Genomic DNA, 13378 nt, shown 5'->3' with positions numbered 1-13378 from the left:
AGGGACCCCATCACACACTGAGACAGAGTCTCATCTCAGCTTTCCTACAAGATGGTAATGGAAAAAAAAGTTTTCAGAGACAAAGTGAATGAATGCAACTTTCCATGCTATGAGAAATGGAATCTCTCTGAGTTTTGGTTGGCTAGCCGATAAGGTGGTCAACATGCCATTTTTGATAGGGCGGACATTAATATCTCCACTCAAGAATAAAATCAAAACATTTCATTGGTGAAATATTGTCTGAAATTTTACAGGCAAATTATTATTTTTCTCAAAATGAAACTTGGACTCATAAATTTATTGAAATATATAAAGCTGATTTATTTTGAAGAAGTTTTGATGGCATTTTAAATCTGGTTGTTCTTCCTGTAGCTTTTGCATACATATCTTTAAAATATTAAAGAATAGTAATATTAGCACTTACAAGCCAACTTAAGATGAGACTTTTTGGGAAAGGCTATTTGGTATACTTTAAGCCAACATTGCAAAGTTTGTAGCTAAGTATTTACCATATCATAAACACATTAAAAAATTGTGTTGAATTTAGTTTGGGGTAACCCTAAATTTCAACAATAATCAAAACTTGAGATAATTATATAATTTTCTGTAACTGGTTTATTAGAATTAAATGTTTTAAAATGATTTGAGAAATGAGAAAAGTGTTTATGGGACTATGTGTTCCAATCTGCAGTTCAGAACTTGAGACCCCTCTGATGTATTAAATTCGGAACACAAGCAGGGAGGGTCAAAACGGAACTTGTATAGTTCCCAAGCCCCAAGACACACCACTCTAGACCAATTGCATTCACCTCTAAGGGTAATAACCAGGCATCAGGACTTTTTTTTTTCCTTTTCAGCTTTCCAAGTGATTCACATTGCTGCTGAGATGGAGTGTCTTACTCAAGAGACATAGCTGAGTGCTTTTTGCTCTATTTCCAGATCAATATCAAACTCTGTCTTGTTTTGTCTTTTTTTTTATCTTTAAGGTAGGCTCTGTCTTCAAATTTACTATGTGGCCAATGATGATCTTGAACTTTTTATTCCCCTGCCTCCATCTCCTGAGTGCTGGGATTACAGGCATGTGTCACCTTGGTTTGTTTAAGCTATGCTGAGGATTGAACCCAAGGCTTTGTGCATACAAAGCAAGACCTGAAGCCCTATCTCAAGCTCTTGATACATGAAGAATACATCAAAAAATACATTCTTTGATGAACGCACACACTAACTCTAAAATCTGGCCTCATCCTTACAGTTAGGGCTCAGTGTTCTAGTAGCCAGACTGACGTGCTCTTAGCTGGGGAAAGTTGTTCTACTGGACACAAATAGTTCCACAGAACATCAAGTTTACACATAAAATGGTCAGGTGTGATGTCACATAACTTTCATTCCAGATCTTGTGAGGCAGAGATAGGCAGATATCTATGAGTTTGAGGCTAGCTAGATCTATATAGTGAGACCCTGTCTCAAAAATTATTTAGTTAATTAATAAAACAACGAATTGAGACAGAAACAAGATACTTGTGTGAGTCCTATGATGCCATACACCCCCACTCTCACTTAACAACAAGCTCTTTATAAATGACATCACAATGTAATATACTCAGATTTGCTCTCTCTATAAGTAAAATTTTTTTAGATACCAAATAACACTATTGTCCCTGATTCTTCTGAATCTTCATCCCATAGACCTTTTCCAAAATCTCTTAAACTGCAAATCTTATATGAAATTCTCTGTATCATCATTTTACCAAGGTACACACTGGATCTACATGGTAAGTCATTACCCTAACTGCTGCAAATAGTAAAACCTGCTAACTACACATGCATTTATTATTGTGGGCATCTTTGTCACAAACCTAATCAAAATCAGTGCTTAGCTTTAAGACTGAAAACTGAGTAACAATTTTCTTTGAACAGGTAGAGTTACAGCGATTGTTAAATAGGTACATATTAAAATCACTCAGACATCTAGGTATCTCCAGACATACTAGTCAATATCAGTATAGCTCCCCAGGGGATAATAAATTCAGAGAGCCGAGTGACATGGGGTAGGAACTTAAACACGTTTGAAAACAAAAAAATGGAGTTGGAGAAAACAGGCTTTTGAACTACAAGCAGAAGCTGGACATACCTCTGTGTCCAGGCAGCCTGAGCATAGAGTTTGTGCTCATGTGGTCCAGTCACTGTAAATATTGTATACAAGTCTTATTGATGCTAGTGATACAGTAGCATGAAGAAAGCAGGATGCAGCATCCTTATAAGAGAATGAACTCATCAGTTTAAAGAAAGCATAGAAAATCCCCTGGGTGAGACTCATGTGGGTGATTTTACTGTTCTGTTTACATATTTATTTTCAAGTTGAACATTAATTTATTTTTCAAAACATTGTTTGTTGTAACCAGAAAAGTATATATACACATAAACACACACACACACATTTGAGGTCAACCTGAGCTTGAGTAGTTCTTGCCCTACCCCACAAGATAAGATTTCTCAAAGGCAATTAAAGATCTCTGATGAAAAACTGTCTTACCTTGGGAAGAGATAAGTTTTCTAGATATGGCTATTGTTCATTGTTTTAAACTCTTATCAGACTCATGGCTAATGGTGCTCCACATGGGATAAAAGAAAGTCTTGGTTGCTATTAGCATGATTTGTTAATTGTAGTCTAGTTAAAATTAACATGAAAGTCCAAAGGTTCTTTCATTTCCTCAAACAGTTGGATAACCTGTGGTAGCTTGTGGTCTCAATGGAGGGAGAAGGGTTCTGTGAAGGATTCTTTTACGTAGTTGAACAGGTTCAAAATGGGCAATGTCTGGGTAGCACTCAGGAATGAGAATGGATACAGAGCATTCCTGGCTAGTCCCTATCACCTGGGATTCTGCATTTTACATTTCATTCCAGTAGGAAGTGTCACAGAAAGAGGCATTTGTAATGTTTACAGGCGATGAGTAAGGACTTGAGATACTTAAAGAAGAAATATGTGATTTTTCTTTTCTTTTAGAAAAGCATTAGGAGACACCAAGAAGAAAAGGCCTTTTCTCTTTGATCCCCTATGAGTTTTCAGAGACACACAGAGCTTGAGGCAGACTGACTGTAATTAAACACAGGAATGGAAGACAATTTTGAGAATTTAACTGTGACCCACAATATCAAACTGAGTAATGCATGGCTGGAGCTTCTCAAAAGTGTGTTTCTGAGCACTCCCGAGGACCTCCCTGAAATCATCCTGATACTATCTTTAATCTGTACGATTGGAGGTAAGCTAACACCCATCCCTCCTCAGTCTAGTCTATAAATGCATCTTGTAAGTGATATATAGAATTAAAGAAAGTGACAGTGGTAGGAAATTAGAATTTAATACCTAGTTTCATACATTTAATATAAATGAAAGAGTTAAACAGTACCTATCCCTAGGAAGAGATGTGTCATCAGTGCCCTTCACCTCTCTCAGATTACAACACTTATAGCACAATTACTACTAGGTCAGACTTAGCTTTCAGTAACTAGAGCAATCGAAGGAGATAGAAGAATCATAGTTCTGAATAGAAACTTCCAGAAATACTGCCTAAATGATAAACCTAAACTTACCTTTTATAAATGGGGAAGGAGGAGGAGGAAGAGGAAGAGGAAGGAGAGAAGGAAGAGGAGAAGGAGGAGGAGAAGGAGGAGGAGGAGGAGGAGGAGGAGGAGGAGGAGGAGGAGGAGGAGAAGGAGAAGGAGAAGGAAGAAACTAACTGGAAATGATGTTTTTCTTTACTTTCTTTGACCTCTTTAGAAATTATACTAAAAGAGTCAGAAAAAAAGTAACTGGAAGAAAATGTACTGCCTTTTCATAGAAATGGCAAACAAAACCATAGAAGTTACAAGTTAGTTATTATAGGTAGATTCTCATTCCATTGTTCCGAAGATAGGAGTTTTGTTAGAGTTAATTATCCTTTTACTGGAGAACCAACATAATTTGGTTTACAACCATGATAGTGGTTATAAAAACTATTGCAAATATGACCTAAGAACCAGTGGTTTCTAGAAGCACTTTACTAAAGTCTCTAAAGAAATGCAATCCATCATAAAAGTTATAAAGCAGGAATCCCATCAGCTAATGTTGACATTGGTTTTGTTTCTTTAAACATGAATAAAGATCTTGAACACGTGTAAACCGTAATTAGTAGTAGATACTATTATACTTCTTTGATATTTAGAAATTGCAAAACATAATAGTAAAAGTCAGTAAATATGATATTACCTTGTCTATCTGTAATGAGTATAGATTTTACATTGTCTATCAGTAACGAGTATACTTTTTGCAGCATTTTTGAACATGCATCTTAAAGACTTTCCAATCCCTCTTCCTGTGATACTATTTTTAATTGGATGCTGTTTTGAAATTCTGAGTTTTGCATCTACCCAGGTATGTATAATAAATGAATATCAACATTATATCTAAGAGTTACATAAACACAAAGAAGGCTAAAGATTTTTTGAAAAAAAAAAAACCCTGATCTCCTTCCACTCATAAGAAAAGGATGCTTGTTGTAATAATAATAATGATAATGATAATGATAATGATAATGATAATAAATAACCATGCTGAAAGAACAGAGCCCAAAGTCTGAAAGCACAAAGCTTGCTGGAAGTAAATATGGGTACAACTACTGTGGATAGATCAGAATTCAGAATCCTAGACAAGAACTTGGCCAAGAAAATAGCATGAAATTTATATCATAGGATTCTGGCAGAAAGACAATTCTGTTAATAAGATAATTCTGGTAGTGATCCAATACTGTTGCCTCAGTTTAAAAATGTTTTATACGTTTTGTATAAGACATGCTTGTCCCTAAAAGGTGCATAGGATAAGATATATAAAGAAATATAAATTGAGCCTATTCCATGAAATGGAAATGACAAATGAGATTTAGACAAGGAAGTGACATTAGGAACAGTTGGGATCATGTAGACAGAGGAGAATACTTACTATAAGGAATGTGGACTGCATTTCTCATGCATTAAAACCGTACTTGCATCCAGACATTTGGGGTAAAGCTTCTTTTGTAAGAGGACTCAATGTGAATGGTTTACCTTGTGCGGGTTCTGTGATCTTGGTTTCTGCTACTAAAGGCCTTCTCCATACAGTAATGAAAGGCACAGCCGTCTCACACTTTATACATGAAATGAGTAGCCAGTCAGGTTTAGCCCAAGGGTTGTATTTAGTCAATGATCACTTTAGGCAGTCAGTGAGAGTTGCTTTAAAATGATGGACTTTTCAGATATAGCCAGTAATGTTAAAAGAGTCTGTCTATCTGTGCAAAGACAAAAACTGAACTGTTCACTTATCTAATCCCTATTTTTAAATAAATGCAACTTTAAGTCCTTCCAAAATCTCCACCAAGGGAAGATATCTTCTTTCAAGAACTGTAGCCTAACATAGGACTCTGCAGGCTAATAAGCCAGCCTGCCACAGTTCCAGTTTCTGAGATAAAGCAAAGAACTGGACCCGAGATAAAGGACTTTCAGAAGAACAGCAATTACGGAAGTGCGAACTTTATCTTGTGCCTGTTCTCAAAACCCTGATAGCATAGGCTAAAGCCTTGGAGGCCAGCTGAAATATGCACCACAGAAGAAAGATAAACCAGATGAATGTTCCTAATAGAACCTGCTGATGTCTACTAGTATCAGGAAAGATGCCCCTCCCAACTATTTCACTACTCACGTGAACTTCTTTATCTCTGTTCCAACTAGTCTTCTCATTTTTCACAGATATTGATTAAATATGGCTTTTTCTTAGCTCCTTGGAATTCATAGGATCATTTATTCATTTGTAGATTCTTATGTGTAAGAAACCACTTACTTAAAATACTTTCCTTCTCTTTTGTTCCTGTAAATCCACTATATGGTCTTTACTACCTGTGTCAATGTGTTTCCTCTATCCTCTCTCTGAGAAGGGCTCAGGGATGTGTATCAATTTTTCTCTGTTATGTGTTTTCATCTGCTAAACAGATGGGAAGTTGTGTATAACCCAACAGAATAAGTCTTCAATTCCATACTATGTTGTATTTTTCTGAAACTTTCTTTCTCTGTTGCTAGGGAAAGAGTCTCTGGCATGTGTTGTATGTTAACAAAGGGTAAATATGTGTGACTAACCAATTTTATATGAGTAGATCCAGATATATGCAGATGCCATACAGTGGATGGATCCAGACATGTTTTTTGGCATTTTTACACCAGTAATTATCTTTAATGTTGCATTTGACATGGATATATACATGCTTCAGAAGTTATTTTGGCAGGTAACGGTTCTGATTCTATATTACTCTCCATTCACTAACCATGTTAATTATTTTCAGTTTATATATTTTAATCCCAAAATAGAAAATAAAGAGGATAGGAAAAGCATATCAGAGTGGTGAATCTAGAACGAAAAAAAAAAAAAAACAGATTGTCTTAGTTAGGGTTTTAGTACTGTGAACAGACACCATGACCAAGGCAACTCTAATAAGGACAACATTTAATTGGGGCTGGCTTACAGGTTCAGAGGTTCAGTCCATTATCATTAAGGTGGGAACATGGCAACATCCAGACAGGCATGGCACAGTCAGGGCTGAGAGTTCTACATCTTCATCTGAAGGCTGCTAGCAGAATACTGACTTCCAGGTAGCTAGGATTAGGGTCTTATAGCCCACACTCACAGTGACACACCTACTCCAACAAGGCTATACTTCCTAGTAGTGCTACTCCCTGGGCCAAACATATACAAACCATCACACACATATTGGCAGTGTTCTAGTGTATTGGAAGCTCATGGAAAAGCTGGAGAAAAGAAACAATTCTGACTATTTTACTGGCAAAATATGATACCAATTATCATTTTAGCTCTGGGAATCTGTAAGAATGTGACGTGACTATGAAGTGTATTGTCTCAAGGAAGAAGGAATTTGATGAACAATGTCCAGTTTTAAATCCCTACTATCTAAAGCTACATCTGCTGGGAACAGAGAAAGCTTAGAGGGAGACTCATAGAAGCAAGCGTAACCCAAATCTGAATACCGAGAAGCAAGGGCTCTATTAACGAAAGCCATTGAGATAAAACTCACCTGGTCACAAGCTGTACATATACATCTTCCAAAGTTCTCAAAAGTAGTTCTGTAAATAGAAGGCTCTGGCCTAAACACCATCAGAAGCAATGCATTTTGACTTAAAACCAGGCACACTGAGTTCAGACAATTGACCAGGAGGCACAGGGGATGGGAGAGCAGTAGCTTCAGAGAGCTATGGTATATGTTGACCCAGAAGACTTATGCTCGGCCACTTCTTGTATCTCTTTTTAGGTGGGAAGTGGGGGTGGGGGGTGTTTCTCTAGCAAAGTGAGCTAACCAACTGCTAGCCAGCCCTCTGATCTTCTGCTTTTCAACATAGAATGCAAAAGAGATCTGATCTCTCTACCACCAAATGTTTTTGCAGATACTACTAATTACAATTCCTGGATTTATGATTAATTACACCTTAATACTTTGGTATCTGCAGTCCGTGAATAAACTATCTTTGAAGACCGTTCCCTGGTTACTCTTTTCAGCTGTTCTTATAAGTTCGGATCCCATGCTTACTTCAGCCTCCATAAGAGACCTTGGTAAGCACCTCCTTTCTTTTCTCGTTTCCCCTCCTAAAGTGAGAACATATTTTGTAGCTAAGTCATCTTCATATTAAGATCCTTTGTTAGAGATGGATTTTGCCACATGCAGTGGTGTGGGAAGGGGCTGGGAGATATGGAGGACTGGCACATGTTCTGCAAGTGATGCTTAGGAGAGAAGGAAAGACCAGTGAGGAGCTTATCTTGCATCTAAAAAGAGCAGTTTCCCATCACAGACTAGGGTCATACAAGTATCCCCCTCGTACCGACAGAACAGTTTGGACCAGCACATTATTAATGTACACACTGTAGTCCATTTTCTTTTGCTCAATATTTATTATCCTTTGAAAACAGTCAATAGGATAATGTCATTTAAAATGCCCTTTGTAGTCACTGTCAGCATCAATCATAAGCCAGAAGAATAGCAAACAATAAAATCACACACCATAGAATTGTTGTGGTATATACTATTTAGAACAGACCAAACATTTGTAACAAACTTGCAGCATGGTCTTCATGTGGGATTCCTAAGAAGTGGAGCAGGGATCATCTCAGACTCTGTTCCTTGCCATTAGATCCTCTTCCCATGCTGGACTGCCTGGTTAGGATTTAGTTGGAGAGGGTGTAACTAGTCCTGCTGGGGCTAGCTGTCCCAGGGTGGGGTGGTACCCAAGGGAAGGCCTCTCCCTTCTCTGAGGAGAAGAAGAGGGAGCAACAAGGGGAAGGATTGTAAGGTTGTGTCTGGGAGGAGAGGAGAGAGTGGGGCTGTGAAAGAGATGTAGAGTGAATAAAAACTTATTGGAAAAAAATTAAATAGACCATAGGGATAAAAGCAGTAAAATATTAGGTTAAATTACTCAGAAAAGCAAAATAATACAGATTTTTATACAGGAAAAATGACCCAGTTCTGCTATTCAATCACTTTTTAATAATAGATAATAGAAATTTTATTTTAGATCAACTATTAATATGGATTAATCATGAATACCTCCCCCCCACACACACATACATATGCACACTAACAACACGCACATATTCTTGTCAATTTAACTTCTACTCTATAGCCAGATAAATGCAACAGGGATGCTCTTAACAAATAGAAGTAAAATATGAGAGACATGTCAAGTGTAAATACATGAAGAAAGGAAAGCTGAGTCTTAAGAATAAGGAGATTAAGATGGTAAAGGGAGAATGTGTTCATTGTATGCCTTCATTCTGTGATACTCAGAATGGAATTCAGGTTTTGCAGCATGGTAAATAACTGTTCTACCATTGTGCTATACCTCATGAGAGACTTTAAAATAATATGCTTAGCTGGATAGTACATACTGGGAATCTTAGAACATGGGAGACTGAAGCAGAAGAAGCATGAGTTCAAGGCCAGCCTGAGCAACAAAGGAAATACTGTCTCCAAATTAAAGCAAGCTAGACTACATCATTAACCATGGGTCCTCATTTTCTTGACATTCTTCCTCCAGGTCCCTACCTCTTGTGGATTTCACCAGTCTAGACATTTTCCACTCAAAAGATGTACATTTTAATGTCATGGAGAGTCCAATACTGGACCTATTTTAATCTCTGAACCTTGTAATCTAGTATTCCACTGAATTTTTCCTTGTCTTTTTAAAAATCACAATAATCTACTCAGTGTATCTTGGAAGACTGATCTCATAAATACTGGACATCTTGCTATTAGTTTTGGAATTTTGCTATTCTTCTAAAGTTGAGTCTTTCAAAAATATTTGTAAAAGGTGTCTTTCTCTTAGCAGCATTTTGCTTGGTCTTGAAAAGCAAGATTTTGTGCTTGTGAGTACATGGGTATATGCAGCTGAGGCACAAGTGGGCATGCATGTGTAAGGACTGAGAAGAACCTCAGAAATCATCCTCCTGATTTTCTTTCACAGTGTGTGAGTCAAGATCTTTCACTACAGAAGCTCACAAGTTTGGCTTGGCTGGTCAGTCAGGGAAGCAGAGAACTGGCTGTCTCCCTCTGCCTTCCCAGTGCTGCAGTTACAGGTGCAGATAGCCAGATTTTTCACATGGGTTCAGGAAATACAGCTCAGGTCTTCATGCTTGTATACAAGTAGTATACTGAGTGTACAGTGTCTATATCCTCTATATATTTTTAAACTCTGTAAACATGATTTTTTTTGTTTATGTACTTGTATAAGTCATATATAGTTGTTCATTATTCACAAGAACCCAGTCTGCCTAGGGAGTTGAGTGCATGCCCATACAGGACATACATTTACACTGTCTTCTTGAGGTTTATTTTTGTTTTTGTTTTCCTTGACTCCAAATTTGTTATTCATTTTCAAACTGTCATGCTTGCTTACCTAGCTGTATTTTATGAACTGGAGCAATTATACAATAGTAAGTTTTGCTGACGAATGAACACCCCAAATGTGGTGGCTTAAAGCAAAATCTGTTTATTACCTAAACTTAATGGACTATAGTTAATTTAATATTTTATTAAGATGGTAGAGTCTTAGAGTTGGTAAATAAATAAATTTACTTGTTTTTTCCCACCATGACAATTGCTTAGGTGACACAAATCCATAGCTAAGAACAGGCCTAGAATTGGGTTTTCTGTGTCATAAAAATGTGTGTCTTTTAGGTAGAAAACGGTTAGATTGGAGAAATCCACAAAAGGCGGGGACCTGGAGGAAGAGTGTCAAGAAGATGAGAACTCGTGGTTAACTCATGCTAATATAATTTTATTCTTTAATATTGATGCAGTTTTATCTTCTTTGACATGTGTAGGTCTTTCTAGAAGCCTCACAAATTTAATTAATGGGGAGAGTCTACTGACGTCAGTGATATCCTTAGTTATATATAATGGTGTTGTGCAGATCAGCTTCAAGTCAAAGAATGTGAACAGTACCCTAGGTAAGGATATTTTTCTAACATCTTAAAAGGTGAATAGTTTCCTTAAAGTGCTCATGAATGTTGTACCTTCTTATAAATTACGGATATAGAAAGCAGCAAGTGTTGGCAGGGTGACACGACCTGCATGTAGCATGCTTTCTCACTGTTGCTGTTATTCTGCAGATTGACTGGGCAGAGATCATGTTCTATTTACTTCTATATTCCTCTGCCAAATAATCCTGTATTATGAAAAACGCATGTGAGGAAATATTGATGTTGGCTTGTGGTTGCAGAAGGTTGCAGACCATCATAAAGGGAAACACCATGAAAGGACTGATATGATATGCATCAGCCACAAACATCATCAATTATTATGGAAATACAAACAAGGCACACAATAAGATATCGCCTCTATTAAAACCTATTGAAATGGCATATATAATAACAAAGAAATACTGGATATGGGACTGTAGGAGTGGCTCCTTAGTTAAGAACACTGCCAGTTCTTCCAGAGAACCTAGGTTTTGTTCCTAGCACCGACATGTTGGCTCACAATCATTTGTAAATCTAGTTGCAGGAGATACAACACTCTCTTCTCAAACTCAGACTCTAGGTACACACATAGTGCACAGACATATATGTAGACAAAACATACTTCCACATAAAATAATAAAAGAATAACATTTTAAATCTCATTTCTTTTATCTTTGAGATTATGATATAGTTACATCATTTCCTCCTTCACTATCCTCCCTACAAACCCTCCATACAAGAGACCATTGGTATAAATTAATTCAGCTATAGGATCCTTAAGGAAGGGTCTTTAAGAGACTACAAACAGGACTAACATATAGTCCATAAACTCCATATCTTGAAGGGATACTTGTACTCTGATGTTCATTTTAACAGAGCTAATATTAATCATGACAGAATAAAAAATTGACTAGAACATCATTTAACATGAAGGCCAAGTGAGTTCTATGAACGGTTTTCATTTCTCTATTTTCTTGTAGTCCATAAGGTCATGTCTACAGCTTTTTCGTATCTTGTTGGAAGCTTCTGCACTGGAATCCTAATTACAAAAGTGATTCAGTTATGGATGGCTACCATCTTTGGTGATGACGTCAACCACATCACTTTCATCTTCTCAGTTCTATATCTCATCTTCTATGTTTGTAAGTAGGAGGTCTCATGCTTTACTTTAAATTACACAGAAGGGGTAGATGTAAAAATGCCCTCAAAGAATAGATAACTATGAAAATTTTTGTGATTTTTTAAGTAAAATATTTTTGTTCAAATGCTATATCAAAAATTTTAAAAATGTGAACACCTGTACACAGAAAACAATGTACCCAAGTATAGAAAGCCAATACTATTATAAAACAAAGAGGAGTTTGACAAAGCCACAATTGTGATCATACTTTATTGGGTCATCTCTAAAGAGTTTCATAACCAGTTGTACAAAAGCTATGAGTATAAAAATGAGTTACGTCCTTAGCTTACATGATATAGAAAGAAGCTTACTCATCAGAACAAGCTGCATATCATTTGCTGAGACAGTGGTTATCAGCCTTCTTAATGCTGCAACTCTCTATTACAGTTTCCCATGCTATGGTGACTCCCAACCATAAAATTATTTTTGTTGGTACTTCATAACTGTAACTTTGCTACTATTATAAATTGTGACGTAAATATCTAATATAAAAGATATCTGATCTATGAACACTCCTGCAAAGAAGTTGTGACCCACAGGTTGAGAAACCCTGCTCTAAGCCGTTCATATCTGATGGAAATTCTGATGGTTTTACATTGGCAAAATTTGATAAACTATTAAGGCATAAACTTACAGAGTCTGGACTTACACAGAAAAATACAAAGGTTGCTAAGATCTATAGGATTTGAATAAATTACCACGGAGAAAGACTTCTATTTAGAAATTCTTGAAGAAGTAGGTACTTTATGTGAAGAACATCCCCTATTAGACAAATCTCAAAGCATTTAGTAAGTCTATAGCAGTTAAGATGTAGTTTTTGAAACATAAAATTCCTAAGTAAATCAAATAGATAGAGTGACCCAGAACTGAGCCAAATATGTATGTGTGAGGAACTTAAGTGAGAGTGGTATATCCAGAATATTTCTTAACTTTAAGAACACATATTTTAAGGTGTATTAATTAATTAGATCAATAGGGATCCTGAACTGCTGTGCAATCCCATTTCAGAGTGACACGTGTGACTGTGTGTATTGAGAGATATATGAGAGTTTGCTGAGCAAAAGGATTATTCCTAAAAAGAATTTTGACTCAATTATTTAAAATCCCCAAACTCTACAAAACTTTTTTGCAAACTCAAGCACCTCAGGACTCATTGAAATGCCCAGCATTTCCTTCCTCACGACTTCCTCAGTGTTTGCCTAAATGCACAGTCACTTCTGGGAAACTCACAACAAAGTCATCCTATATGGCTCATGATTCTGTCAGATCCGATGACTCCCTCTGTTTCCTCGTGTCTTCATCTTTCCTGACTCATTTCTGCTGTTTGTCTTCAATGTAAATATTTATTGAGCATGTGTATATGCTAGTGGCTGTTTCTTGACTCTCATCCCGTAGTCCAAAGCTTACCAAATTATTTCTTTCCAGGCAAATTTAAAGTTTGTCCTAAAGTAAATTCCAGTTTAAAAATTGTCCTTCATCCTTTATTTTAGTTATTATTTTACTTTTGATGCTTTGTTTTGGGTCTTGGTTGTGAGGCAGTGGCTCAATATGTAGATGTAGCTGACCTGGAATATGATGTACAGGCCAGGCTGGCTTTGAGCTCATGGAGCTCCTCTGCCTCTGCCACTCTGCCTCTCTCTGCCTCTCTCTGCCTCTCTCTGCCTCTCTCTGCC

At 36.9% G+C, this 13378-nt stretch overlaps 1 protein-coding gene across 2 annotated transcripts in view; it reads left to right on the top strand.

Moving 5' to 3' along the window:
* Slc9c1 (solute carrier family 9 member C1) overlaps positions 1-13378 on the top strand; it is a 75280-nt gene that overhangs the window by 622 nt on the left and 61280 nt on the right. The window contains exons 2-7 of one of the 2 annotated variants that reach the window (XM_028785241.1): positions 3005-3260; positions 4311-4411; positions 6159-6287; positions 7459-7624; positions 10388-10513; positions 11506-11667. In XM_028785241.1, the coding sequence (XP_028641074.1) occupies positions 3113-3260; positions 4311-4411; positions 6159-6287; positions 7459-7624; positions 10388-10513; positions 11506-11667 (832 nt within the window). In that variant the 5' untranslated portion in view covers positions 3005-3112. Of the gene's footprint in view, positions 1-3004; positions 3261-4310; positions 4412-6158; positions 6288-7458; positions 7625-10387; positions 10514-11505; positions 11668-13378 lie in introns of those variants that run through there. The other variant, XM_028785242.1, reaches the window with a different exon arrangement.

This window comes from Grammomys surdaster, unplaced genomic scaffold (assembly GCF_004785775.1).
Source record: "Grammomys surdaster isolate TR1022 unplaced genomic scaffold, NIH_TR_1.0 125167, whole genome shotgun sequence".
NCBI classification, from domain to species: Eukaryota; Metazoa; Chordata; class Mammalia; order Rodentia; family Muridae; genus Grammomys; species Grammomys surdaster.
Note: the sequence above shows the minus strand (reverse complement) of the source record. Positions and strands in the feature narration are given on the sequence as shown.